This window comes from Orcinus orca, chromosome 12 (assembly GCF_937001465.1).
Source record: "Orcinus orca chromosome 12, mOrcOrc1.1, whole genome shotgun sequence".
NCBI classification, from domain to species: Eukaryota; Metazoa; Chordata; class Mammalia; order Artiodactyla; family Delphinidae; genus Orcinus; species Orcinus orca.
The window spans coordinates 43,102,749-43,130,695 of NC_064570.1; the positions used below are offsets into that span (position 1 = coordinate 43,102,749).

A 27,947-nucleotide genomic window follows, 5' to 3' on the forward strand; every position below is an offset into this window, starting at 1 on the left:
CTATATACCTTTCTTTGCCTTTTCTTGTTTTATTGTCCTAGCTAGGCTTTTCCAGTACTATGCTGAATAGGAGTGTTGAGAATGGACTTAAATACCCAATTACTATTACAGTTTTGCTGACATATGTTTGGATATTTATCTCATGCATCAAAGCTACTGAGCAGTATGCTACCTTACTGACCCCTTTGGTTTTGCTCCAGAACCTGCCCTGATGGCTGTGGTTTAGACTAGCAATTATTTAATTGAGTTGAGGTATTGTATTAGTTTCCCAGGGCTGCTGTAACAAAATACTGACGTACAGATGGCTTAAAGCAAGAGGAATTTATTGCCTCACAATCTGGATCTAGAAGTCCAAAATCAAAATGTCAGTAGGGACATACTCTCTTTAAAAACTGTAGGAGAGAATCCTTCCTTGCCTCTTCTAGGTTCTGGTGTTTGCCGGCCATTTTTTGGTATCCTTTGGCTTATAGAAGCATCATGCCAAACTTAGCCTCTGTCATCACATGACTGTCTTTAACCTAGTGTCTTTCCTCTTCTCATGAGCACATCAGTATTATTGGATTAGATGCCCTTCCTACTCCAGTATTTGAAAAAAAAAAAAAACCTAATTACATCTACAATGACCTTATTTCAAATAATGTCACATTTGAGGTAAGGGAGTTTAGGACTTACACATACCCTTTGAGGATAATTCAGCCATAATAAGTATAATAGATTTTTTTCCCTGTCCATCTCATCCTCTCTAGGACGTCACAGCTTTCTATATGCTGTGTTTGTACTCCATGGCTATTTTGCTTGGACCACAGGTTGACTGCTCAGGGAAGCCTAGTGACCTAACCTACGCCATTCAGTTTCTCTTCCTGAATTTGAATTCAACAACTGCTATCTTTTTTTGTTGTTTGAACTGAGAAAATTTGTGTTGCAGAGTCCAAGCTCATACCACTCAACGTAACAAGCCAATAAATGGAAAGGAGGTGTTGGGACAAGGAATAGCAACTTTATTCAGAAAGCCAGCAGACTGAGAAGTTGGCATACTAGTTAGTGTCCCAAAGAACCATCTTACCCAAGTTAGAATTCAGGCTTCTTTTATACTAAAAGGGGAAGGGCAGCTGGTTATTGCAGACTTCTTGGTGCTCACCCGACACCAGAGAGGATGTGATAATCCTTTGATCTTGCAGCTGTCCTTATATGTCTGGTCACATGTTCCTATAAACCTTCAACAAGACAAATGTTATTTTCTGTTCTGCATCTTTTTATCTCTATATGAATGAAAAGTGTTTTGTGTTTAAATGTCACATCCTGGGATGCAGAGCCTTGAGAAAGGGCTATTATGTATACTCAGGCTATAGGCAACATTCTTTTAGACAAAGGTGCAGAGCCAGCATGACTAAGCACGGGCAACAGAGCACAAAGTTTAGAGGTAAAAGAATACTTCCAATGTGGAGTCAAGTTTGTTCTTCTCTGCTACTTTTGGACATAGTATATGACTGCCACCATGCTGAAGCAAAGCCAGTCTTCAGAAACAGAGGGAGAGAAGAATGTGTCCTTCACATGCAGAACAGAGATGAGAGACCATGAAGTTCTAAGACTAGAGAGAGAGAGGAAAAATGTCAGAAAGATATGAATCCCTGAGAGCTTCATACTTCTTGGTCCTAGATCTTCAAGAAGTTCAAGAAAATTCTTATTCTGTTGTTCTGTGAATCATTTTAACGAACTACCCTATTTTGAATAAGCTGCTTAGAAGTAGCTTGACCGAGATGCAAGGAGAAAGAGTTTCAAAAATGAGAGAAAATCTCAGATTTAATGTTCTTCACAAAGATGTAAATAGATGTTTTACCTGTGCAATAAAAATAAGCTAATTGCATGCACATGGAAAAGTACTTAGTTGAAAAAAAGAAATGTAGGGGCTTCCCTGGTGGCGCAGTGGTTGGGAGTCCGCCTGCCGATGCGGGGGACACGGGTTCGTGCCCCGGTCCGGGAGGATCCCACATGCCACGGAGCGGCTGGGCTCGCGAGCCACGGCTGCTGGGCCTGTGCGTCCGGAGCCTGTGCTCCGCGGCTGGAGAGGCCACAGCGGTGAGAGGCCTGCGTGCCACAAAGAAAAAAAAAAAAAAAAAAAAAGAAATGTAGTGAAAGTAAAATTTAAACTGCAGAAAATTGACTTAATTGACTTAGGAGTTTGGAAGTTTCCCAGAAAAGAAATTACAGGATTATAGAATGTGACCATTCTTAAGACTTTTGATCCTGTTTCAAAATTGCTATAAAGAACACTTGAACTAGTTTTGTCACAATTTATATGAGACAACATTCATTTTGCCTTAGTCTAACATTGAGCATTCCTAGGGTTTTAAACTTTTGCCAGTTATGAATCCCAATGTTTTATCTTTTCTTCAAACTGCAAGGGTTTTGTTCATCTAGTAGTCCAGAAAATTTTCATGCCTGTGAATTATTTCACAAATTTTATTAATATATGAAAAAATACAGAAAACTTCACAAATTATACATGCACAGTGCGATGTATAGTCACAGTGTCTACACCTATGCAGCCAGCACTAAGATCAAGAAGCAGAATATTACCAACACCCTAGGAACGCTCTCATTTGCCTGGCCAGTTATACCATCTCCCAAAGAAAACCAACTCTCCTTCTAAACCCATAAATTAATTTTACTTATTTTTTAATCTTATATAATGAAGCATGAAATCAGTGTCTGGTTTTTTCCACTGAGTAGTATGTTTCTGAGATTCATGAATGTTTTCAAGTACTGTAATTCACGCATTCTTACTGTTTCTCCTTTTATGAAATGTCACAATTTACTTATTCATTTTACTGTCACGAACATTGGATTCTTTCCATTTGTTGGCTATTATGGACGATGGTGCCTTCAAGTATCAATGATTGTGAATTTACTAAATTTTTTCTTTTCAGTCTCTTCCAATTTTTTTAAAAGGTTTAAAGTTTCATTAGAAAAATCATATGCAAAATAAAAAATATATTTATCAAGAACAATAATGGCATTATTTCATTCAGCAAATTCATTTAAAACATGGGTTACAGTGTAGAAAGAGAAATGACAACATAAAGTCTCACACAACTAACTGATCTGGAAAACCAGTCCCTTAAAAGGCAACTGTAGTTCCATTTTCCAAGCTCACTTCTTAAGTTGAGGGTCTTCTGTAATTGGTTTTACATTATTTTCTCCATAACAAGTTTAAAGATGCATGTCATTTCCTCATCACCAAGTACTTTATTCCCCAAAATGTTTAAACCAAGTACCTGATAACCAGATGTCTCTGATGCCTCCAATTCTTTTATTTTGTTAAGGAATATGAAACTGTTTTGAAAGTCAATCCAAGATCAAGTCCATACCAAAGTTCTAGCACTTGGATATTTGTCCTTGTTCACTTTTTAGGAAGTATGATTAACAGTCACCAGTAGCTGCGCAACTGAGATTATAATGAGTATTTTTTTTTTCTCTTTGTAAAGTCTGCCTGGTAGGTTCTACCTCTTCCCTGCCCAACCCTGGGAGCTCCACCCCCCCAATCAGATTTAGATTTGGGAGGAGGTGATTTTGTTCCAAGTGTCTCAATTTCTTCTGTGGTCAAATTATATGAGTTATTAAAGATTTTTCAAAAAGGAAGAAAAAAGAAGTCTCTTTTTATTGTTTCAACAAGAAAATATTAAAAGCCTAAGAGAGGGCTTCCCTGGTGGTGCAGTGGTTGAGAGTCTGCGGGTTCGTGCCCCGGTCCAGGAAGATCCCACATACCGCGGAGCGGCTGGGCCCGTGAGCCATGGCCCCTGAGCATGCGCGTCCGGAGCCTGTGCTCTGCAACGGGAGAGGCCGCAACAGTGAGAGGCCCGCGTACCAAAAAAAAAAAAAAGCCTAAGAGAAGTTTACCAGCTGTCCCAACTCCATTCCATCAAGGCTGTCAAACAGCTTCCCACTTGCTGTGACAGCAGTGGCAGGATGTCCATTATCAACTACTGTCAGCACTAGTATGATAATCCAGATTGGGTCTTTTTCACTGCTCACTTTATTTCTAAAAAGCAAAAGCCTTTGTAATTAGTTGAAATCTATAAATTCAGTCTCTGAAAGTGAGGGTATTTGTGTTGTTCCATTCTGTTCGGTTACATGCACATGACAAAAGACAGGATGACTCATTTATTCTGGACAAAACCAGACAGTGACAGCTGCAACAGAGGTTGGCTAAAATACTCCTGCAGCTTGGAGAAACTAAAGCAAAGTGCTTTAGTTCCACCTCTTCCTCCTCCTCTGGGAGCTCCACCTCCCCGATCAGATTTAGATTTGGGAGGAGGTTATTTTGGTCTAAGTCTCTCAATTTCTTCTGTACATCCAGTCAAGTAAGAATTTGGGGCACTGAAGTAGGATGCCTATGTTTCTGCATACGTAGTTGCTATTTGTAAGAGTTGGTCCAGCTGCAAGCCAGCCTGGTGGAATTGTACTATCTCTTCCAAATAAATGAAGGCGTCTTCTACCAAGACAAAAAAGTTCAATTATATGAAAAATTTCTACGGGCTTTTCTATATTGCCAATTTCAGGTTCTTCTGTGATAATCAAGTCAATGTCAACAATAGCATGAATGAAGTCCCATCTGTGCTACGCTCAACAGTTCCTTTGATCCCCATAAGGCAGTGTTCCTTTGTTCTCTGGAAGACGGCCTTTGGATCTAAAGTCTTGGTCTTCCCAGGATTGTTTTTATTGGTTTTAATCCAACAAATATCTTCACATCTGTATGTTTACTTGCATAAACACACTCTTCCAAGGTCCAATCCTTCCCCAGAACCACACCAGAGAAAAATAAATGATCGAGGTGCTGCAATCTCATCAATTTCTAACTTCATAATGTCACCCCAAGTCCAGCATTTTTCATTAGCAGTGATGCCAGTCTCTCTGTAATATTCTTCTAAAGGGGGTTCAAGAAGAATCACATCGAATTTGGGTGTTAGTTCTCTGATGTCAAAGGCTTCTATATCTGCTTGTAAGTACATAGGAGGAGTGTTAGATTTATCTGTTAACATCCTTCAGCCTGATGAGCTCCCTCAGTTTAGGGTATTCTTCAAATCTGTCAGCCAAACCTACATCTCTGATGAAATTTTGAGCTCTATGTCCAGTGTCTATAAAATGTTGGCAATAATCATTATGGGGATTTAAACTCTGTGTTCCCTTAAGAAAAGTACTAGAATCTTTGTAAATCTCTTCTTCATATGGCAAAATCTCTTCCTCCTGTTGCATTTCTTCTTTTTTTTTTTTTTTTTTTTGCGGTACGCGGGCCTCTCGCTGTTGTGGCCTCTCCTGTTGCGGGGCACAGGCTCCGGACGCGCAGGCTCAGCGGCCATGGCTCGCAGGCCTAGCCGCTCCGCAGTATGTGGGATCTTCCAGGACCGGGGTACGAACCTGTGTCCCCTGCATCGGCAGGGGAACTCTCAACCACTGCACCACCTGGGAAGCCCCTCCTGTTGCATTTCTAATTCATCCTTATATTCTTCCATTTTGTCTTCATCTGTCTCTCCTTCATCCTGATACTTAACGTTTTGCACTTGGAGCAGAAGTATCATAGGAAGCCCTGCAAGTTTCTCTTGTTTCAGCAATTTCTCTCTGCTCGTCTTTGCTATTTAACACAACATCAATACTGGCAGCACTTTCAGCTCCCAACTGCTGCGCGAGAAGCTGTCGCGGTAACTTCTGCCGCTCCCGGATCTCCTGCAAGTGGCTCTCCATGTCCCAACCCTTGTTTTCCACTACCTCGAAAACTTGGCAATTAGCAGATGAATACCTGCCCAGTTTTTCTTCGGAGACCGTGGAACACAAAATTCTCCAGGAGCTTCAGGCGACGGGTACCCAGTATTTTTTCAATAGGTGTTTCCTCTTCCAATGTATTTATGCTTCACAAGTTTTTCTCCATTTGGGAATTAAAAACTCATTCAGCTATATTTTTCTAGCTCTTCAAAATGATTTTGTCTTAAATATTTAACTATTAAATACACTTTGAATTAGTTTATTGAGTGATATGTTATGAATACATCTATTTTTAATCCAAATAGTTAAATAATTGCACCATTACATGAAGTAATCCACCTTTGAAACTTCGATCTTTAGTGCAGATTTTCTTTTTTTTAATGTATTTATTTATTTATTTATGGCTGTGTTGGATCTTCGTTTCTGTGCGTGGGCTTTCTCTAGTTGTGGCAAGCGGGGGCCACTCTTCATCACGGTGCGCAGGCCTCTCACTATCGCGGCCTCTGTTGTTGCGGAGCACAGGCTCCAGACGTGCAGGCTCAGCAATTGTGTCTCATGGGCCCAGTTGCTCCGCGGCATGTGGGATCTTCCCAGACCAGGGCTCGAACCCGCGTCCCCTGCATTGGCAGGCAGATTCTCAACCACTGCGCCACCAGGGAAGCCCTTTAGTGCAGATTTTGTGATCTCATAAATTATTCACAGATGCATGTGTTTACATGTGTTTTCTTTATTTCAACACTCATACTGATTTTAAACCAAAGAATTAATGTTTAATTAGAAGAAATAAAGGACTTTTAATGTTGATTAATTCTAAATGTAATTATAGATAACGAAAAAAATACACTCAACAGAAATCTCAATCATTTGAGAAATCTCAATCTCAAATCAAAAGACATGCAGAATTCATTGTGCATGCTATTTTTCCTTTTGTCATATTGGCTACCAATGCCGAATATTACTCAAATCATTTTAATTTAAAATGTTCAAAATGTCCATCAAACTCATGGCAACTAATGTAAGTACAGCTTACTCATTTTGCTTATTAATAAAGTCATATAATTAACGTTTATGTGAGCAGCACAAATTAGTATGTATATTTAAAATATGCTTTCTGGCTAGTAGATGTTTTATGTGATTGTTTTACACTGATTCTACTCCTCATTTATATCCCAGATGAACTTCAAGGGAAAATCTTTCATCTTCATTTGGAATATTCTGTCAAATCTTTCATTTTGCTCCACAGTCAAGTGATGTTTCCAGTCTCCGATGGTACCTAGTGGGATAAGCACATGGACAGCACTTGGTGAGGAGATAGCACTATCAGGATAAAAGTTTCCTGCAACCCACTCTAATCTGTTCTCCAAGGCGAGCTAAATGTCTATCTGTTAGTTCCCCATGGGGCTTGATACCGTACTTTTTTCTTATACAGGGATGAGCTAAGAAAAAATCTTAGGATGCAGTAACACAGAAAATAGAGTTATCGTCCACTACCTTATGTATTAGACTTCCACCAGCCACTGCATTAAATTATAGCCTTTCCTTAGAAGGAAAAATAAAGCCAAAATACATGAAGAGATTAAAATATTTAAAAATATTTCAGTAAGTGCCAGGCACCACACTTGTCAAACTACATCTATCATGAGTATAATTCTTAACCAACACTTCAAGATAAGTACTACTTCATTAAAAAAATTGGACCCAAATGTTTTCGAGTAATGAAATCAAAGTCACAGAGGTTGGCCAGAGCTGCCATTGCTGCAGTTTTATATGACACAAGTTTGAAACCATCATTATTCAGACAATTTTACAATGAAGATTAATAATTTGGCATTTTTAAGGTATCAGATTTTCTTATGTAAAGGTTATTGTTGGAATGTGGAATAGTAAGCAAGCTTTTATGGGCTTGAAAAATGCTTTATATGTAATCTGATTGAGCAATGAGAAGTGAAAGCTGATAATACATGGGACAAAAGAAGAAACAATAACTTTTTAAAATATCAATATCAATTTCAATAAGATCTTTAGATAATTAAGATCAATCAATGCCCATCACATAATGCTAACTTATGAAAATTTTAGGGAATAAAATATGAATAAATTAGAGAAGTACCCATTATGTTTTAGAATGGTGTACCTTAAAAGATTAAATTAAAAAATTTTTGAGCTTAAGGAGTATCAGAAGGAAAATATTTTCTTTCTTAACAACTCCTGGCATGTTATAGGAGCACAATAAAAATGTATCACACATTGTTGAATAATTGAATAGCAGATTAGGTTAATGAGGTATCAGTCTACTTTTGACAATGAAGGAAATCTAACACATGAGGAAATTACAATAGTTCAAACCCCGTCTCTCAAAACAAAATACATGTTAACTTTACTTCTAGGATGTTCTAGGAAAAATAAAACAAAGACTTGCAGCTATTCTGGTCACATATATCCTTTGCCTCCAGATAAGACTTGTTAACCAATTTTCAAGAGTAGGGTCACTTGTACTAGAAGGAAAGAATCTAATATTTATAAGTCAGAATGGTTCTGTTTCCAGGGATACTTTTAGAGGCTATTTCAGTTAGAATCTTTGGTCCTCTCTAGGGCCCAGATGGCAGTGCTCGGAAAGAAATGTTGGAAGCACTCCTTAATTAATCTAGGGGCCAAGGAGTCAAGAAAACGTTCAACATTTTGCTCCTCTTAACCACTGAGCATCACCTTTGCGCAGGAAATCTCCTTCTTTTGTTCTTGTCCAGTTTTCAGCTTCTAGAATATAATCGTAATTCGCTTGTGGATCAAGTTTCATGTTCTGAAATGTAGCCTGGTTCACAACAACATCCAAATCCTCTTCACTCAGTTCTTTTTCAAGAAAACTGCTGATTTTAAGCACAGAACTTCTGAGATCCTGAAAAAATTGTGTGTATAAGAGTCTATTAAGCCTATAAGGAATACATGAGTTACAGACCAACATCTTTATCACATATTGGAAAACTGAAAGTGCTTGGGGTTATTCTAAGTCTAAAGTTTGACAAGAATATATTCCTACCTTATTTGTTCTTTGAAAATGAGTGCTCTGGTTGTCAGCTCTGTTAGAGCATCCTACTGTTTGATTTTATAAGGAGAACTCACCTCAATTCATTCAAATAACCAACACTATTAGGATACCTAATAAGTTTTAAAAACTGTGCAAGATGCTGGAGAAGGTTAAGAGAATAATAACATGCTATCTGGGTTCATTAAGAATCCACAGTATCATGAGGAGTAGAGTCAAGCAAGTAATTAAATACCATGGGCACAAGAAAGAAAAGCCCAGGTTTGGATGGCTTCTTTGGTGACTGCTACAAAGCATTTAAAGAATTAACACCAATACTCATCAAACTCTTCCAAAAAATTGAAAAGAAGGGAATACTTTCAAACTCATTCAATAAGGAGCATTATCCTGATACCAAAGCCAGAAAAACACTATGGGAAAAGAAAATTAAAGACCAATATCATGAAAGATAAAAATGCAAAAATCCTCAACAAATTACTAGCAAAATAAACCAACAACACATTAAGAGAATTATATACCATGATCAAGTGGGATTTACTCCTGTCATGCAAGCAAGTTTAAACATATGATAATAACGTAATGCCACATTTACAGAAAAAAGATAAAGAAACGGCATGATTATCTCAACTGATGAAGAAAAAGCATTTGACAATATCCTTCACCTTTTTGTGACAAAACACTGAATGAAGGAAGAATAGAAGGAAACTACCTCCACCTAAAAGGTCATATATGAATTACCTACTACTAAAATTGTACTCAGTGGTGACAGACTGGAAGATACTTTGCAAAGATCAAGAACAAGACACTTTTTTTCAACATAGTACTGGAAGTCCAAGCCAGAGAAATTAGGTAAGAAAAAGAAATAAACAGCATCCAAACTAAAAAAGAAGTAAAATTATTTCTCTTCACAGACAATATGATTTTATACACAGAAGACCCTAAGATTCTGCAAAACAAACTGTTAGGACTAATATACAAATTTTAAAATGTTGCACAGTACAAAACCAACAGGCAAAAGTCAGTCACTTTTCTATATAATAACAAAGAAAAATCCAAATGGAAATTTTTTTTAAATTCCATTTACAAGTTCAGCAAAAAGAAAAAAATACTTAGGAATAAACTTAACCAAGAGTGAAAGATTTGTGTAGTCAGAACTGCAAGCCACTGCAAAAGAAATTAAAGAAGACACAAATAACTGGACCAACATCCAATGCTGATGAATTGGAAGACTTAATAATGTCAAGATATCAATACTACCCAAAGTGATCCACAGATTCAATGCAGTCTTTATCAATATCCCAGTGACATTTTCTTCTACAATTTATGTGGAATCTCAAGGGACCCTGAAAGTCTAAAGCAATCATGAAAACAGAGAGGAAAGTTGGAGGCATCAGACTCTTGAGTTCAAAACTTACCAGAAAACCACATTTATCAAAACAGTGTGGTGCTGACATAAAGTCAGACAGATAGGTCAATGGAACAGAATGTACAGCCCAGAAAGAAACCCCTACATATAAGATCAAATGAATTTTGAGAAGGGTACCAAGATCATTCAATGGAGAAAGGACAGCTTTTTCAATAAATAGTTTTGAGAAAACTGAATGTTTACACGCAAAAGAATAACTATGGTATGCTATTTATACCATTGACAAAAATTAACTCAAAATGAATTAGGCTTAAATATATTTCTCCAAGGATAATATATAAAAAATGTATAAGCACATGAAAAGATACTCAACATTATTAATCACTAAGGAAAAATAAAACAAAAACCACAATGAGATACCTCACAAGGACTAGAATGGCTATTATTTAAATAAATAAAATAAGTGTTGATGAAGATGTGGAGTAATTAGAAATACCTCGTGTACTACTAGTAGGAATAAAATGGTGCAGTCAGTATGGAAAATAGTATGAATAGTATGGTGGTTCCTCAAAAAAATAAGTATATAATTACAATATCATCCAACAATTCTACTTGGGGGTATAAACCCACAAGAATTCAAAGGGGTACAACAAAGGGGTACTTCCCTTGCTACGTTTCTGATAGTATCTTTTGTTACCTGGGTAGGCTTTCTCTCCGTACCCAAACTATTTGTCTTAATGTCTCTCAATTACAGATTCTAGTTCTTTTTTTTCTCTCTCCTCTTTCCCCCTTTCTTTCTTCCTCCTCTTTTTCTACCTTTCTCCCTTCCCACTCTCAATTTTATGCATAATCATAGTTTCAGTTATAGTGTATACAGTGATACAAAGATAACTAGGAGAATGCAGTTCATTAACCAAGATAAGAAAAGGTCTCAAAGGAATAATTTTAAAAACAAAACACTCTTCCTACCTTCTTCATCTCCTCATACATCATGAACAAAATATTGAAGTCATGTCTGTGTTCATACCAGCCTCTGATGTGATCAAACCAAAGGCTTCCCATCACTGTGGAAAATTAATACATAAGAAGGTAAAAATGTTGCACTTATTGAACAGCAAACTACAGTTTTTCTTTTCTGTTCTGGATCATCAAGACAAATCAAGCACCAACCACTGGACTAGATCTATGCTACCTTTTTAAAATGGTGTTTGAGCAAACAAGTAAATGGTTTTCACAGAAACCTGCCTTTGCAAGGTACTCTGTGTGTGTAAGGAATAGGGAATTCAGAAAAAACAATCTCAAAGAATTCATTTTGAAGATTTCTTTAAGGTAAGCCCCTTCCTTTTCCTACTTCATCCACCTGAAAACATAAGTCTTTATTTCCCCTCTTGTTGCCTGTTTTAAGATCTGTTCAGAGCAAGTTTAGCTATCTATTTATATTGGGCTGGCCAAAAAGTTCCTTCGGGTTTCGCCATGTTACAGAAAAACCCGAAGGAACTTTTTGGCCAACCCAATATTTAGCTAACCTGAATATAATTTTTGAAATGAGTGAGAGCCCTGATTGCACATTCCACAAGCCTCTTGCATCAATTAATCCTCCTCAGTGCTGGAATGAACATTTCACAGCTGCCATATAAAGCCTACCCAAGGGCCATGACAGAGCACAAAAACTTCACCCAACCTAAACATTAGCTATATTGAAACACCTGGATCTAACTTTGGATCTAGCCAGTTTGAATTGCTAGGCCATTTGTAGATCTCTTTTCATTTGGTCAAAATATATCTTTGCAACCTTGACAATCCCCAGAGTGGTCCTGCTGAGGATAGAAAAACCTTTGGGTGACAGATTAAGTTGACAGACAATAGTGACCGCTTATGTGCAATTCCTCCTTCTATGATTACCCTTCTCCATCTCCCCAAACTTTTTTCCATGGGTTTGAGAATTGTTGACTAAACAGCAACATTGCCTCATAAAATGTTGCCTGAGAAATGAATTAATAGTTACCTTTTCCATCTAGAAACCTTTTCATGAAATGTTCTATGTTATCGGAAGGTTCAAATGTAACTAACCAATTTGAAAAATGAAAATATGAAGTCAAAACATCCTTGGGGTTTCTATAGATGTAAACAATCTGCAGGGGGAAGAGTGAAACAATTTTAACAATTCTTGGTCATCTTAACAGATATTTTAATATCTACATAGTATTACATCATATGAATGCATAATAATTTATTTTATCTAGGAAAATCATAATACTGCTTTAGGGAAAGACAACTAATTTCGAAAAAAGCATAAGAAAAAGGAAAAATGTTGTGGAATTATGAAGGTAACAGGGTCAGATATACTTATAATGGGCTTTAATTAAAACTTCAAAAAATTCTGTTGATTTACATTTATAACTACTTGATAACTTAGCAAAAATACCAAAAGCTTCTAAACTTATTTACAAGACTAGAATAAAAGCAATACTAAAATAAAGATAGAGCAATCGCAAAAAATTAAAGTATATATATATATATATATATATATTTTTTTTTTTTTTTGCGGTATGCGGGCCTCTCACTGTTGTGGCCTCTCCTTTTGCAGAGCACAGGCAGGCTCAGTGGCCATGGCTCACGGGCCCAGCCGCTCCGCGGCATGTGGGATCTTCCCGGACCGGGGCACGAACCCGTGTCCCCTGCATCGGCAGGCGGACTCTCAACCACTGCGCCACCAGGGAAGCCCTAAAGTATATTTTTAAATAATTACAGATAAAAATTTCTGAGTAAAAGAAAACAAAACTCTTCTTGCAGTATGTTAAAACAAGTACTAAACTATAAACAAGTAGGATTTATTCCAGAAATAGAGTATTAGTAAATTATTAATGAATTTCATTTCACTATAAATTGAAGGGAGGTTTGGGGAGGAGGGGAGACGTGGTACTGTCAGATTTGTCAAAAAAGGCATTTTATGTAAGTAGACCTTTTCTGAACAGCAAAAAGAAAATAAAAAGTAAAATTCCAATTAAACTAAGAACAGGAAAAAATTATTTCTCAGCATCATGTGCCTCAAAAATCAATTGCAAAACAAAACAAAACAAAACCAAGAAAAGATATTAAAAATGCTACAAAGACAAGAGAACAACATTCATCATCACCTCCATTATTCTGTTTTTTTCTGCAGATTTTAACTAAGGAAATAGAAGTGCAAATATTTGAAGGTAAAGGAATACAAAATGTATTATTATTTTAAGAAGAAATATATTCCAGAGAATATAGGGAAAATTAATAAAACTAATAAGAGAAATTAAGGAAGCCAAATATAATAGTGTACCAAAATCAGTGCCATTTACTTTATAATTAAACAGAAAAAATAATTGTGAAAAAATTACCTGTTCATAATATCCATAAAATAGGAATAAAAAACTGCAACTTCAGAAAAAAAAATGTGTAAAAAGCATGCAGAGAAAAACATAGCACATGAGGTGGGTTTGAAAGTAGACCTGATAAATAGAGCATCAGAATAATGCAGGATGAAATGTTGGAGTACTGCAATGCTAATGATTGTCCTAGAATTAATCTATATAATTGATCAATTCTAATCAATACCTAAATATTATTGAGGGAATAAACATATTAAAAATAAAGTTGATGGCAATTTGCCTTCTCAGTTATAATATGAAGAACTATCACATATTAAACAGATCGTACCAATTTTGGTATGAAGAATGCAGGGTCAGAGGGAGGAACTATGGAAATGTAGTATATCAAAGTGCAGACTTCAAATTAGTTGGAAAGACTAAATACTTAACAGCTCATAGATGGCCAACTGGCCAACCCCCTAGCAAATATCATGCAATAGTCGTATTTCAGATCACATGTATTGCCAGATATAATTTACAGTGAAATGTAAAAAAATAAATACATAAAGTTAATTAGAAAAAAATCTGAAGTGTATTTGCATATATTTTCTTTTTTTGGTGAGGAAATGTTTTCTTGGCAAGACACAAGATCCAGAAACTATGAAAGAAAGATTGATAGTTGATTCTATAATATTAGAATCATTCAACAATTTGTAAAGGTAAATTGTTAATTGGGAAAATATTTCCCCCATATAAAGACTTCTGCAAAACAGTAAATAAAAGATAAGCTAGAGAAAAATGGGCAAAGAATATAACAGATATTTCAAGATCTCAAAATATATAAAAAGATGCTCAAAATTATTAAAAACAAAAAGGTTGCAGTTACTTAAGAATGAGATTGTTTTACCTAACACACAATCTCTGGTGAGTGTGTGAGGAAAAAATCATTCTTGCTGTTTGAGAAGTGTGAATTGATACATTATAGAAGGCAAACAGATAATAAGTACCAACACAAAACTTTTGGACACTTTAACCTGAAAATTCTACTTTTAGGAAATCATTTCATCAGAACAAAAAAGTGCAAAGATCTATGAGAATGTTTATTGCTATATGATATGTTCATTGGCTGCCACCTACCTGTCCATCAATACACATTCAATATTGTGTAGTCATACAGCAAAATCCTACTAAACCATTAAAAAATAGAACTATATATGCTGATATAAAATTATTTTTACTATATGTTACATAATTATACTGCAAACAATGATGTATGGTGACCCAATTTATATATATACCTATAATTTTATATATATTTTTATTATGTAAAACAAGATTATAAAGACTATAGTAATCACATTTGAAAAGATGTGGATGAATGGGGCTGGAAAACAATATCTGAATAAAGTAATTTTGTCTGTGAAAAATGTCTATAAGCTATTTCTGTGACTTACTTTAGCTTTTCGGTTCTTGAGACCTTTCGGTGCTAAATAATATGGGAGGTGGGAAGTGAAGAGACGAGGGGATGGTCTGTTGACATGGTCCACTTTTTGTGCACTGTATTCCAGGAAGGGGACTCTATCACATGTGTTCACCAGTTCACTTCTGTTACGATGTCCTTCAAAATAAATCAAGCTTAATATCTGCTGAGTCCAGATTGTACCTGTGAAAACAAATAATCTTGTTTTCAACTCTGAGTTAATTTTTAATTATAAATGTCAACAGTAAGGCTGTCCTTCTTAAAATGATTTGGAACTTTTATTTCTTTTAATCACTCTAAGGATGTCAATAATTTGCCCAATTTTTTGTTTGTCTGCATTTACATTAAAATTAATGAAGATAAAATCAAGGACTCAGTTTCTTTTTCACTCTGAAGAGCTGTGATGGTTCTGACTCCATGATAGCAGTGATTCAGATTAATCTTTCAGCTCCTCTCTTTCCTGTACTTCAAGTAAAGTCTGTTTCCATAATTTTCTCTGGCTACCTTTGTTTCTCTTTCCTTAGTCTCCTTTCTTAGAGTGTTATCTTTTAGAAGACAAGTTAAGGGCTTCCCTGGTGGTGCAGTGGTTGAGAGTCTGCCTGCCGATGCAGGGGACACAGGTTCGTGCCCCTGTCCGGGAGGATCCCACGTGCTGCGGAGCGGCTGGGTCTGTGAGCCATGGCCGCTGAGCCTGCGCGTCCGGAGCCTGTGCTCCGCAACGGGAGAGGCCACAACAGTGAGAGGCCTGCGTACCGCAAAAAAAAAAAAAAAAAGTTAAGAACTCAAGTCCTCTTTTACTTTTTTTGTTTACTTATTGTGTAGCATAAGTCTTCCCACACAATATTGAATAACAGTAGTGACAGCAGGCATTCTTTTCTTGTTCCTGATTTTAAATGTAATATTTATTTCTATCACTGTTGCACACGATATTGTGGAAATTTTGGTAAACTCTATCAAGTTGAAGAAGTTTCCTTTTCTCCTTAGTTTGCTAATGGTTTTCATTATGAATGACTGCTGAATTTTTTGAATGCTTTATTGAGATGATAATTCAGGCTTTCTCTTATACTTCAGTAATGTGGGTGAACTACATTAATAATTTTTTAAACCAATCTTGATTCTTGAAAGAAACCCACTTTTGTCATAGTGTATTTATGATTTAACATTGCTAAATGTGTTTTGCTTATATTGGGTTTAGGATTTTTGCATTTTTGTCCATGAATATATCATCAATGTTCTAAAAGGATGTGAGATGCCAAAAGTCTCACAATGTCACTATGCAACTGATGTACCTACGTGATAGATTTGATGCAATTTATAGTGAATCCTGGGGAGACTCACTAATCTCCCCTCCAAGATGAGCAAGAATCCAGCAAGCTGCACTGGGGACTGGTGTGTTGTGTCCCAAACACTAGACTAGGATTAATGGGAAAGAAAAGACTCTTTTATGGACAGCTGTGCTTGACCTAAAACTAAGCAAACTGAGATACCACTAACATCTAACGCAGGAAAAAAAAAGCTCAATCAGATGTGCTCATAAGTTCTGAGAGTGGAAGAATTCAGGGGTAAAGCAATGTGTTACTAATTTGGGGAAAGTAAACAAGGTCATGATTTTCAAAGTAGATTAAAAGGGAGGGACTGGAGCATTTTCATGAAAATCAGGAACACTTTTTTTTATTGCCTTAGACTCCAGTATATCTTTGAACCACATTAAATACTCTGTACAACATTGCTTCAGTGGCGCCAGTCATCCTATCATCCTATGTTCTGAAAAGTGCAATATAAAAAATAAGGTTGGGTTTTTGTCGGTTTTTTTTGGAATTTAAGATTAAGAGCAATTAATTTTAGTTTAAAATTATTGTATTATTCTAAGGAAATAAAAAACAATTAGAGTAATTGAAAAGAATATTAGGAATTAGTTCTGACTGAGATATGATGGTAACAAAAATCTTCCTAGGTTTTTAAATATATTTTCTTCAAGTCTCAGACCAAGCCAACAGGTCAGTATTTACCAAGTACCTCCTCTTGGTTCAATATTTGGTTTCTTCATATATTCCATCAGAAATGACAATATATGCATTACAAATGCATAGAGATTTGAGATTTATTTAACTTTTTGTGATCCTAAACAGTTCTGTAAATGTAGATGGGTTACCGTCAGTGTCTGGAAAAGGGCACATTTGTCCACATGAATTACCAAACCATGGTGAAGACTAAAACAGGTGGCCACTCCTCAAACTTACCAGATTTTGGATATGTAATTATAAACACATCATCATCTCTAATTTCAAAATCATCTAAATGTTCTACAAGGTCAACATCAACTAAAGAACGTTGAAAATAACAGCCTTTAAAGTTCAATAAATATGTGTCTGTGTTGTCCATAATTATTCACCTACAAGTAAAAACAGATACAATTATTTCAAAGTTCTGAGTATTTCATAATAACGACTAACACTTCCTGAGTGTTCAGTATGTGCAAAATGTCCCATGTGTATCAACTCATTTAGCATACAAACCACCTTCTCTATATTAAATCATTTACTCTTCACAGCAACCCAAAGTTGCTAAAGGTATTGTTATTACAACTACTTCAAGGATTAAGAAACTAAGACACTAAGAGGTTAAACATCTTTTCCTAAAACCCCATGAATGAGTTATAATCATGATTCCAAACATACAGATGAGAAAATTAAGGCACAAGAGGTTCGGCAAACTATTCAAGGTGGCCCAGCTGCAAGAGTGATGCCAATTTAGCCAGAGTCCATGCTTTTAATCACTTTATCATATTTTCTTAATACTTTATATTTTTATTCTTTTTTATTGTTGTTGCTTTTTGTGGTACACAGGCCTCTCACTGTTGTGGCCTCTCCCGTTGCGGAGCACAGGCTCCGGACGCGCAGGCTCAGCGGCCATGGCTCACAGGCCCAGCCGCTCCGCAGCATGTGGGATCTTCCCAGACCGGGGCACGAACCCGCGTCCCCTGCATCGGCAGGCGGACTCTCAACCACTGCGCCACCAGGGAAGACCTATATTTTTATTCTTACATTTTTTTTCATTGTTCCAGAAATAGAAAATTCTTTAATTAATACAATTTTTATTTCTTTTTTTTTTCTGGAACATAAATAATCTGCTATCTGTGAAAGAAGCTTCTGAGGCTTTGAGATCTGATACACTGTTTGAAATGAATTGTGGGAAATGTTTTGCATGAGAAATACTTATTGCATTTCCTTTGGAAATGTTCCCTCATATAGTTGCAAGATGTTTTATGGTAATCGTCATATTTTCCAAAAGGAGTTTTTTATCAGAATTCTGAAATAAATCTAAAAATGAAAGCCAAAAATCAGAAGCAAACTGTCTAAAGATACACCTGTTCAAAAATTGGACCAGGGACTTCTCTGGTGGCTCAGTGGTTAAGAATCCGCCTGCCAATGCTGGGGACACGGGTTCAATCCCTGGTTGGGGAAGATCCTACATGTTGCAGAGTAGCTAAGCCTGTGCGCCACAACTACTGAAGCCCACGCACCTAGAGCCCATGCTCCACAATAAGAGAAGCCACCGTAATGAGAAGCCCGCGCACCACAACGAAGAGTAGCCCCCACTCACCACAACTAGAGAAAGCCTCCACACAATAATGAAGACCCAACACAGCCTAAATAAATAAGTAAATAAATAAATAATTTTTTAAAAGTTTACAATTGGACCAGGCAAGCATTTCTTTATTAGCCATGCCTGAGAAATGTTGAATGTGAAATAGGTGAGGGATCCCAGAAGTTCTAATAACGTTAGATTTAGAATAAGCATATATTTTCATTATGCACTTTTAAAAATTTCTGTGAACACCAAGAAAATGAATTTGTTAAAAAGCTGCACATATGGTTTTGTCTAAATTGCATGTCAAGAAACAATTAATCCCTTTACAAACAATCAAACTTGAAGTGAAAGCCAAGGATGACAGTGTGAGTCACTGTCACATACCTCCTGATGCCCCACAAAGCCACCCCAAACATGCCCTAAAAAACACCAATTTCAGAAACTCAGAATGCTGAGAAGAGAGGAAAGAGCGCCAGGCATTCCACAGAAAACTTCTGAGCATCACTCTTTTTTGCTATTTGTAAGCTTAGTCTCTCTTGCACTGTCTCAGAAGAGAGAAAATTAGAGAGCTTTTTGTTACAGAAACAAGAGAAAAAGAGTGTAGATTCATATAGGATCTCAGTATTGGCAAATCATATATTGTTTGTATCTCCTTGATGAATATAGAAGAAAGTGCTTGGATAAAGAGATAGGACATCTAATGTCTCCCTCTTATTCATTCACTGAAGTCTGAAAGAAGAGAAGGAAAAACAGAAAATTGAGGAGAAAAAAATAAATACATTTGTATGCTGAAGAGACTTGAAAAGGCTCTAAATCTACCCTTTTTCTACTCACTGTTACAGATAAACTGAGGAAGCAAAATCCACTCCTGATATCACTTTAAGGATGATAGCGATCCACTTGTGGTTGAGAAAGAAATATTCCCTGCAGAGTTTGTCTTGGCCAATGAGTAGTGTTCCAGGGTGTAAACAGCTAGCTCAATCTGGAAAAATAAATTGGGTAAGATTTAGTTGGCATTAACATTATCTGTTTACTCCAGAAAAAGCAAAGGAGTCAAATACTAGAGAACTTCAGGTACACAGTAGTCCTGCTTACTTAATTTTGGCATCCGTACAAAACACAAATCAATCTGTATGATACACCACATCAACAGATTGAAGGATAAAAACCATATGATCGTCTCAATAGATGCAGAAAAAGTTTCTGACAAAATTCAAAAACACTCATTTATGATAAAAAAAAAAAAAACTCTCCAGAAACTAGTTTACCTAGTTCTCCACATTGGGGGGGAATCAGATATCATGAACTGGCTCAGAGGTATGCTAATGGGGAAATGCTGTGTGGGCTATACATTTTATCACTTGTACTTAATTGCCACACAAGCAGTGTACATGTGCTTTTAGCAATACACTTAAAACAAGCAGTAATACATGTCATGGATAGTTATACTCTGTGACAACTTCACTAGAGGATTTTCTTTTCATCCTGAACATTGGGGTCAAAAGTATGGTTAGAAGTAAAACAATAAATTTCCATTTTGATAGGAAGACAAACACTTGGTAACAGTGCAATTGAATTAGTTGGATGGTTCTTACAGGTCTGGTCCAGATTTTTATGTCAGCTGTCTTCCACTGCTATTGTCTCCTTCTCATCCTGCTGTGAGTGTCATTTGGGGTCAGCAGTCTTTTCTATAGACAGTCCAATGCAGAGGCCCTTCTTAAATGGAAATACGAATTCAGGAGTCAATTCCCTTCACTTCTGTTGTACATGTGCTAGTTAAGAGTACCTGATAAGAGTCCTTTTATTTAGTTTGGAGACAGTCCTTTAAATGATGTCTTTTCCAGTATGCATAGCCTCTTAGATAGATGTAGGTCACAGGGCATCTGATCTTCAACCAAAGATAGATTACTGTGATCTGCTTTAGAAACAAGCTTAGAATATTCTTTTACTAATTCAATTAAACTTTATAATAATGTAACATAGCAACAAGGAGACATCTTGGACTTAGATAATAAATGCAAAGCCTCAGTAAATACAAAACTTCAATATCCACAAACGTATATTATTGAAACATAATTTTTCTCTCTGGATTATCCTCATTTTTACTAAATCCAGCTAAATTAAGGCTGATTTGTTCAAAATAAGTCTGGTTTCAATAAACATGGCCTGATTATTCATATAAATGTAATTGCTCATATAGGCTCTTTTAAATTGGCTGCACTGGAACTTTTCATTAGGAATCTCAGATTGAACTTTTAAAAGGCCTTTCAAGGCCAGGAAAGCCATGCCAATGGCTTGCCTTCAGATTCTGCCTGTGATATACATATATTGGTCAAATTTGTTTCTTTTCCAGGTCACCGGAATATCTAGATTTCTGCACATGCCAAGAGACAGTTTTTTCCATTCACCTGATAAGGTTGCTCTGAACCCAAGAGTCTCCAATTTCTGGAGGAACCAGGCAGCAAGAAAAGAAAAATATGTTAATTTTAACCACAGTGTAAATTACCAAATTGTTGTAAATCATGAGTAGCTTGAGGAAAAGTGCTTTTTTATATCTGAAAAACAAAGATTAGAAGCCAGTAGTGTGTCAGACAAGTCATAAAAATAGTCATATTTAGTAGTTCATTTAATCCCATATAATTAATCTTTGTTCTGTTTGAGCCCAGTTTTTCCATTAGTTTCATTGACCTTGGCTGATGATTGAGGATGATAGTGACAGTGATAATTTCAAGAAGTTCATGAAGTTTTTGTTAAGGCTTGTATGATTTGTCCAGTGAAGTGGATGTCTTGATCACTGGAGATTGTAGAAAGTACACTCCAAGTGGGAAACACATTTTCTAACCTTTTCCTTTTCATTGTGAGGATATCAGCCCTGCAGCCAGGGAAAACTTTAATCCACCGAATAGAAAATGAGGTTTGTCAGGAGCCAGGAAAAGTCAAGTGGCCATCTTGGACTTCCCATAGCCCTGATTTTAAAAAATATACAGTTATTATTTATTCATTTTAAATTTCCTGATTTAGGAGTAGATCGTTTCCATGCTATAAGGTCACCAGAATGGCAGAAGTCTGACAATGAGGAGCTCAGTCTTAATGATGTACAAAATTCTTTTCTCAAAGTGCCTTTTTCACAACCCTTTTATCACTTTCTGGATTCATATTAATTTGTCCCTTATTTTTTCCATCCAGAAAGAGCCAACTGTAGGACAAAATTATTGGCATCATTATTTTCCTCAACAAAAATATTTCCAGTCTTTATATCTTCTCTCGCTGGCAATGTATCTCCTACTTGCATTACACATTGAAATGTTTCCTATATCATTTTAGTAGTTTTAATTACATATTATAATGTTTAACCTTTAAAAAAAAAACACCTTGTTCTCTAGTGAGAACTAAGAAGAAAGCAATTGTGAATTGTTTGTCATATTGGCATTCTCTGATTTGCAAATTTAAGAACATATTCTATAACCTCTAAAAACATGCATTTTCCCAAAGCACAATTTCTTTTCTCAAAGTGGCACAAGACATGTGTCTAATAAACACAAACATCTTTAGTTTCCCTCTTGCAAGAAGATAAAAGTAGGTAAATTTAGATTTGTTTCATTTGTAAGCACTTACCTTTCTTTAAGCCAATTAAATAAAGCTCATTTTAAAATTAACCTCAGCAATATTATCCAAAGACAAAGACACATACTGAGACATACATACATCCAAACAAACAGAGATCTCTTTGTTTCATCTTTTTATAGTTCATGAATCAGCCATTGCAATTAAACATACCAGTTTACAAATAACAGAATAGTCAAATTTACACATTTGATTTTAAAAGGCTTCTTTTTCTTACCTTTTTTCCTCCCTTGGCTTGAAGTTCTAATTAACCCAAGGCTGAAGTCCCAGGCAAAGTGGGCTGTGTTTTTACTTCAAGGACATGATAAGAGTTAACTTCAAGTTTTCTCCGAAGAATATTTTTGTTCTCTCAGGGTTAGTGTTCTGAAAAAAGTATTTTATCAAGCCAACTTTCTATAACTGCACATGGGAAAAGGGCCAGTTTTGGAATTTCCAAAGAGTTTCATCTCAACAAATTTTCTCCAGAGTCTAAAGTATATCGTGACCACAGTGTTAAATTATTTTTTCCTTATTTATAGGTTTATAATTATAGGTTGACCAGTCTGCCAAAATATTCCCTAGAGGGTTGTCAGTTGGAAATGAAGAAGCACTTCCCATGTTGAGTCAAATTAAACACTGCCATACTCCCTCTGGAGACTGTAGGTGAGAATCCTTCCTTGTAGCTTCTAGATTATGGTGTTTGCTGAAAATCTTTGCCATTCCTTGGCTTACTTCACTCCAAACTCAGCCTCTGTCATCACATGGCCATTTCACTCCGTATCTTTCTTCTTCTTATAAGGACACCAGTTTTATTAGATTAAGGACACACACCACTCCAGTGTCTGAATATAATTAATTATATGTACAATGACCCTATTTCCAAAAAAATGTTACATTTTGAAGTAATGGGGGTTAAGACATTAACATGCCCTTTAGGGATAATTCAAGCTATAGCAAGTTTAATAGATTTTTTTTTCATGTCTATCTCCTCCTTTCAAGGATGCTACAAGGTTCTATGTGCTGTGCTTATACTCCATGACCATTTTCCCTTGACTGTAAGTTGACTGCTCACAGAAGCTAGATGACCTAACCTATACCCTTCAGTTTCTCTCCCTGGAGTTTTCATGTGAATTCAACAACACCAGCCTATCTCTGTTTGTTATTTGAACTAATTTCATTTGGATTTAGTGTCTGACTACAATCATGCTGAAGCACAGCTAGTCTTCAGAGACACAAAAAAGAATGTCTTCTTCACATAAAGAACACAGAAATGAGAGACCACGAAAATCCAAGACAAGAGAGAGAGAGAAAAAAATTGAAAAAATATGTGAATCCCTAATGGCTTCATACCCTTTGGTTCTAGTTCTTCAGGAAGGTATGACAATTTCTTCTGATTTCTTGAATCGTATCAATCATAATCATATTATGCATAAACTGGTCAGAAGTAGATTATTCTTATTTGCAACAACGTGCTTGACCAAATGCCAGGGAAATCATTTTTAAAATGAGAGAAAATCTCAGATTCATATTCCCACAGATATGTAAATAGATGTTTTAACTGTAAAAAAATAATCCAATTGTATGGACGTGGAAAAAAAATGTTAGTTTAAAAAAACTGGAGTGAATGTAAAATTTAAATTACAGAAGACTGAGTTAATTGAAAGGAGTTGAGAAGCTTCCTAGAAATGAAATTACAGGATAATAGGACGTAACGATTTTTAAGACTATTGATCCTGTATCAATATTGCTATAAAGAAGATTGGAAATGATTTCCATTTCCACAAAAATATATGAGAATGTTTTTTTCATCCTACTCTTTCTAACATTGAGCATTCTGCATTTTTAAACTTTTGCTAATTATGACTAAATGTTTTGCATTTTCTATAAATGGCAAGATTTTGGTTGTCTGGTCTCACAAAATGTTTGCATGTTCAGGAATTATTTCACAATTTTTATTAATTATGACATAAATACAGAAAAATTCACAAATTCTACATGCACGTCCCAATGAAAATTTTCAGTAACAACACCTAGGGAACCAGCACTAAGACTCAAGAAAAGAATATTACCAACACCCCAGGAATTCCTTCATTTACCTGTCCAGAGGTAACAACTCTGCTTCTAACCCACAGAGCAACTTTGCTGTTTTTTAAATCTTACATAGCAAATCATTCAACAAGTGCCCGGTTTTTCTCACTGAATATTACGTTTCTGAGGTTCATGTATATTTTCCATGTAGTCGTAATGCATGCATCCTAATTGTGTTTCCTTATTTGAAATGCCATAATTGTTTTTTTAACTGTACGTGCATTGAGCTGTTTCCATTTGTTGACTATTAAGGACAGTGGCGCTTGAACTGTTTATGATTGTAAATTTCCTAAATTTTTTCTTTTAAGTTTCTTCCACTGCTTTTATGCTTCACGAGTTTTTCTCTATTTGGGAATTATAAACAGATTCACCTATATTTTTCTAGTTACCAAAATAACTTATCTTAAATATTCAAATATGAAATGTGAAAATTAAATTCCACGTGGTGGAATTAGTTTAGTGAGTAATATGCTTTGGGCACAGTTACAGGTACAGCTGAAACGGAGCAGTACCCTAAGGTCCTTGCTCGCGTCCTCCATCTGCCTTTTGTCTGTGGAAAAACTTTAAGTTTCTTATTTCTCTGATAAGTTTAATCGGAGAAGTGAGAAAATGCAGAAACAAAGGAAAACAGTCAAATGAGACCACATAATAATGTAGTCATTAAGCAAAGTCAAGGCCCCTTAGTTCTCCCTCAAGGGCTGTAGATAATATTCTGAGCCACGTCCTCTGAGCTGTCTTATAGAGACTGAAACCCCTACCAGGTGGAAGAAGTTAACTACATGATGACCAGGCTGTAGCCATGACACAGGCTGCCACAGTTCCGAGAATTGGCCTCAAAGAAATGGAAACAAACTGACCTTGGAACTGAAGATTAACTGTACTTAAAACAATCAAGATGACACTGGTCAGACCACCGATGACCGATTTCAAGATGACGTCAGAGCTGACTGTGCTGTTTCTGCATGTAGCCACCTCGCGCCGTCTATAAAAGAAAGGTCTTGCCCCCGATTGTCAGTGGGGGGCAGTTGGCCTGGCACAGACATTCCCCCCACCCCGGTTGCAGGCCTCGGAAATTTCCTTTCCACCAACCTTGCCTCTTTATTGGCTTTTGAGCAGCGAGCAGCCAGACCCCACTTTCGGTTACACAACCGAAACTATTTTCAAACAAATAGTTAAATAATTGAACCATTAAATAATTACTCCATTTTTGAACCTTTGATTGCCCTTCAGACTTTGTGATCTGGTAAATTATTAATAGATGCATTGTGTTTACACGAGATTTCTCTATTTTGACATTCACAATGATTTTAAACCAAAGACTTAAGGTTTAAATAAAAGAATAAAAGGATTTTTAATGTTTGATTGATCCTAAATTTAATTGCATATAAAGAAAGTATACACACTACAGAAAACTCTCTCCATACATTTACAATTCATGTTGCATGCTTTTTGTCTATCCCTTTATCATATAGGTTACAAATGCAAACTATCTCTCAAATCATTTTAATTTTCAAAATTTCAATGTGTTCATCAAACTCATGACAACTAATCTAAGCACAGTTTAGTCACTTTGTTTTGTAATAAAATTGTATAATTAACATTTGTATGAACAGCACAAATTAATATGTGTATTAAAATATGCTCCCTGGTTAGCAGATTTTTTTATATGATTCTTTCACATTGATTCTACTCCTTGTTTATATCCTAGATGAACTTCAAGGGAAAATCTTTCATCTTCCTTTGGAAAATTCTGTCAAATCTTTCATTTTGCTCCATGGTCAAGTGATGTTTCCAGTGTCCAATGATACCTCGTGGGACAAGCACATGGACAGCACCTGGGTGAGGAGGTAGCACTAACAGGACAAAACTTCCTACAACCCACTTTAATCTCTTCTCCAACCCAAGCCAAATATTCATTAGTTCTCTGTGGGGTTTGGTACCTCACTTTTTCTTACAGGGTGATGAGCTAAGAAACAAATATAGGATGCAGTAACATAGACAATAGGGTTATAGACCAGTTTCTTATCTGTTAGACTCCACCAACCACTACACACTATCTGGTTTGGAACATAACTCAAGCTCTTCCTAACACACTTCCCCTCACTCCTGTCCCGTAGCCACTGCACCAGGCAAGGCCACATTGTATTTCTCACTTAGAACAACTCTTAGTAGCTTTGGAGTTCATAGTTTCATCTTTCCTATTGTCACCTTTCATTAAATAAAAACTTAATCCAAGGAAGGCTTCAATCCCTTTTTACCGAAGAAATCATTACTGCTAAGAAAATAAGAGTTTAATGTGACAGACACTTGACCTTATAATTATTCAGACTGCCTTTTTCCACGATTTCTAAATGTTAAAAAATAAGCCATTTCTAGAAGACAAAGTATGTTAATAGAAGAGAAAAATTATGAGATTCCAACTAAAGTGAATAAATTAAGGCAAGTAAACTGAATCTTATGGTTGGTGAACTTTCTAATTCATTTCCAGTCTTATAAGGGTGAAAAGGTGGAAAACTTACTAGCTTAAATTATTTAAGCACAGACTCTGACCTATTATTGACTGACCACTAAGCTATGCTGCTATGCAGGCCCATATGTAAATATAAAACTGCAACTTTTAATTTCTTTTAATGAGTGGAGACATCAAAGTTTGCATCCTGCTGGGGAAACAGCTTCCATAGAGTTAATTTTATTCTTAAGTTCATTAAATTGCCTTTCTGAGTTATCTTGTACCTCGCTGAATTTCTTCAAAACAGCCATCTGAATTCTTTATCAGTTAGATTGCAGCATTCTGTGTCTTTCGATTGCTTTGCTGAAGAATTGTTTTCTTCTTGTGATGCCGTATTACTGGGCAATTTCCTAGTGTGTGATAATGTTAAAATGCACCTTTACCATCTCATTTGAAATGGCAAACACCTTTCTTATTTAGGGAAGGCTTTGTTTACCTTGATTCAACAGTTCAACAGATCGACAATTAGAAATCTTTCTTTTGTTTTCCAGAAGCTGGCTCTTAGCACAAATTTTTGGTTTCTTTTAGTGGAGCTGACTTGCAACTAAAGTTGGGAGTGACCCTAAAAAATATGGCATGAAAAGAAGGTGGTGGCAGCGTGGGAGAGATATATGCATAGCACTGGGGCTTTGGCTGTGTCTAGAGCCCGTAGGGAGTCCCAGGGGACTGTGGGTTGTCCTCTTGCTGAAATCATGGGGTGGACAGCAGGAAATGTGATCCGTTATTCTCTTTGTCTGCCTTCTTCCCTTTCCTTTCCCTCCTCCCGGTCACTGAGGTCTCTTCACAGATACAGGTGCTGCTGGAGAGCAACAGGTCTCTCCAGCTGCACCCGGGGGAGCCAGACAGATTTTCACTAAACACCTTTCCACCTCCTTGGCTAGAGAGGCCACCACTGCCACATTTGCCTCGATAGCAGCCGTGACACCCTCGGCTCCACAGTCTCCTTCGAGGTCCAACCCACCCACTTTCAGATGCACAAAATGGATGTTTCTCAGGTGTCCTGGTGTGCTGTGCAGAGTCACTTTTGTTTGGTTATGGATGTCCAATTAGTTATAAATCAAAGGAGAAGAGTAAAGGAATATCTTACGCCACCAAGGTGCTGATGTCATTCTCTATTTCTTTTATGTCAATGGGTGTGATTGAGACTTGGAAAAAAGAAATCTCTTCTCTCT

At 36.4% G+C, this 27,947-nt stretch overlaps 1 protein-coding gene and 1 pseudogene across 6 annotated transcripts; both read right to left on the reverse strand.

Moving 5' to 3' along the window:
• Window positions 1-2,444: 2,444 nt before the first annotated feature.
• On the reverse strand, window positions 2,445-5,253 carry LOC101272651 (N6-adenosine-methyltransferase non-catalytic subunit-like; annotated as a pseudogene).
• On the reverse strand, window positions 5,237-27,947 carry LOC101274645 (amine sulfotransferase-like). Of its 6 annotated transcripts, none has more exons than XM_033418607.2 (10): window positions 25,124-27,947; window positions 22,417-22,562; window positions 20,171-20,291; window positions 19,410-19,557; window positions 17,225-17,376; window positions 14,959-15,167; window positions 12,169-12,295; window positions 11,133-11,227; window positions 8,464-8,650; window positions 5,237-7,030 (listed from the first exon to the last, which is right to left on the reverse strand). In XM_033418607.2, exons 5-10 carry the CDS (start codon window positions 17,364-17,366, stop codon window positions 6,909-6,911), a joined length of 882 nt encoding a protein of 293 aa, XP_033274498.1. In that variant the 5' UTR covers window positions 17,367-17,376; window positions 19,410-19,557; window positions 20,171-20,291; window positions 22,417-22,562; window positions 25,124-27,947; the 3' UTR covers window positions 5,237-6,908. The 6 variants fall into 6 exon arrangements, with proteins under 6 accessions (XP_033274498.1, XP_049551498.1, XP_049551500.1 ...); XM_049695541.1 differs by having other exon boundaries at window positions 20,171-20,463; XM_049695543.1 differs by having other exon boundaries at window positions 20,171-20,263; window positions 20,362-22,562.

Coding starts and splice junctions, on each gene's coding strand:
- LOC101274645 (XM_049695544.1), bottom strand. CDS start 17,366: ATGGACAACACAGACACATATTTATTGAACTTTAAAGGCTGTTATTTT. Junction 15,168..17,224: donor AATTACATATCCAAAATCTG/GTAAGTTTGAGG, acceptor TTGTTTTCACAG/GTACAATCTGGACTCAGCAG. Junction 7,031..8,463: donor AGGAGATTTCCTGCGCAAAG/GTGATGCTCAGT, acceptor TTATCCCACTAG/GTACCATCGGAGACTGGAAA.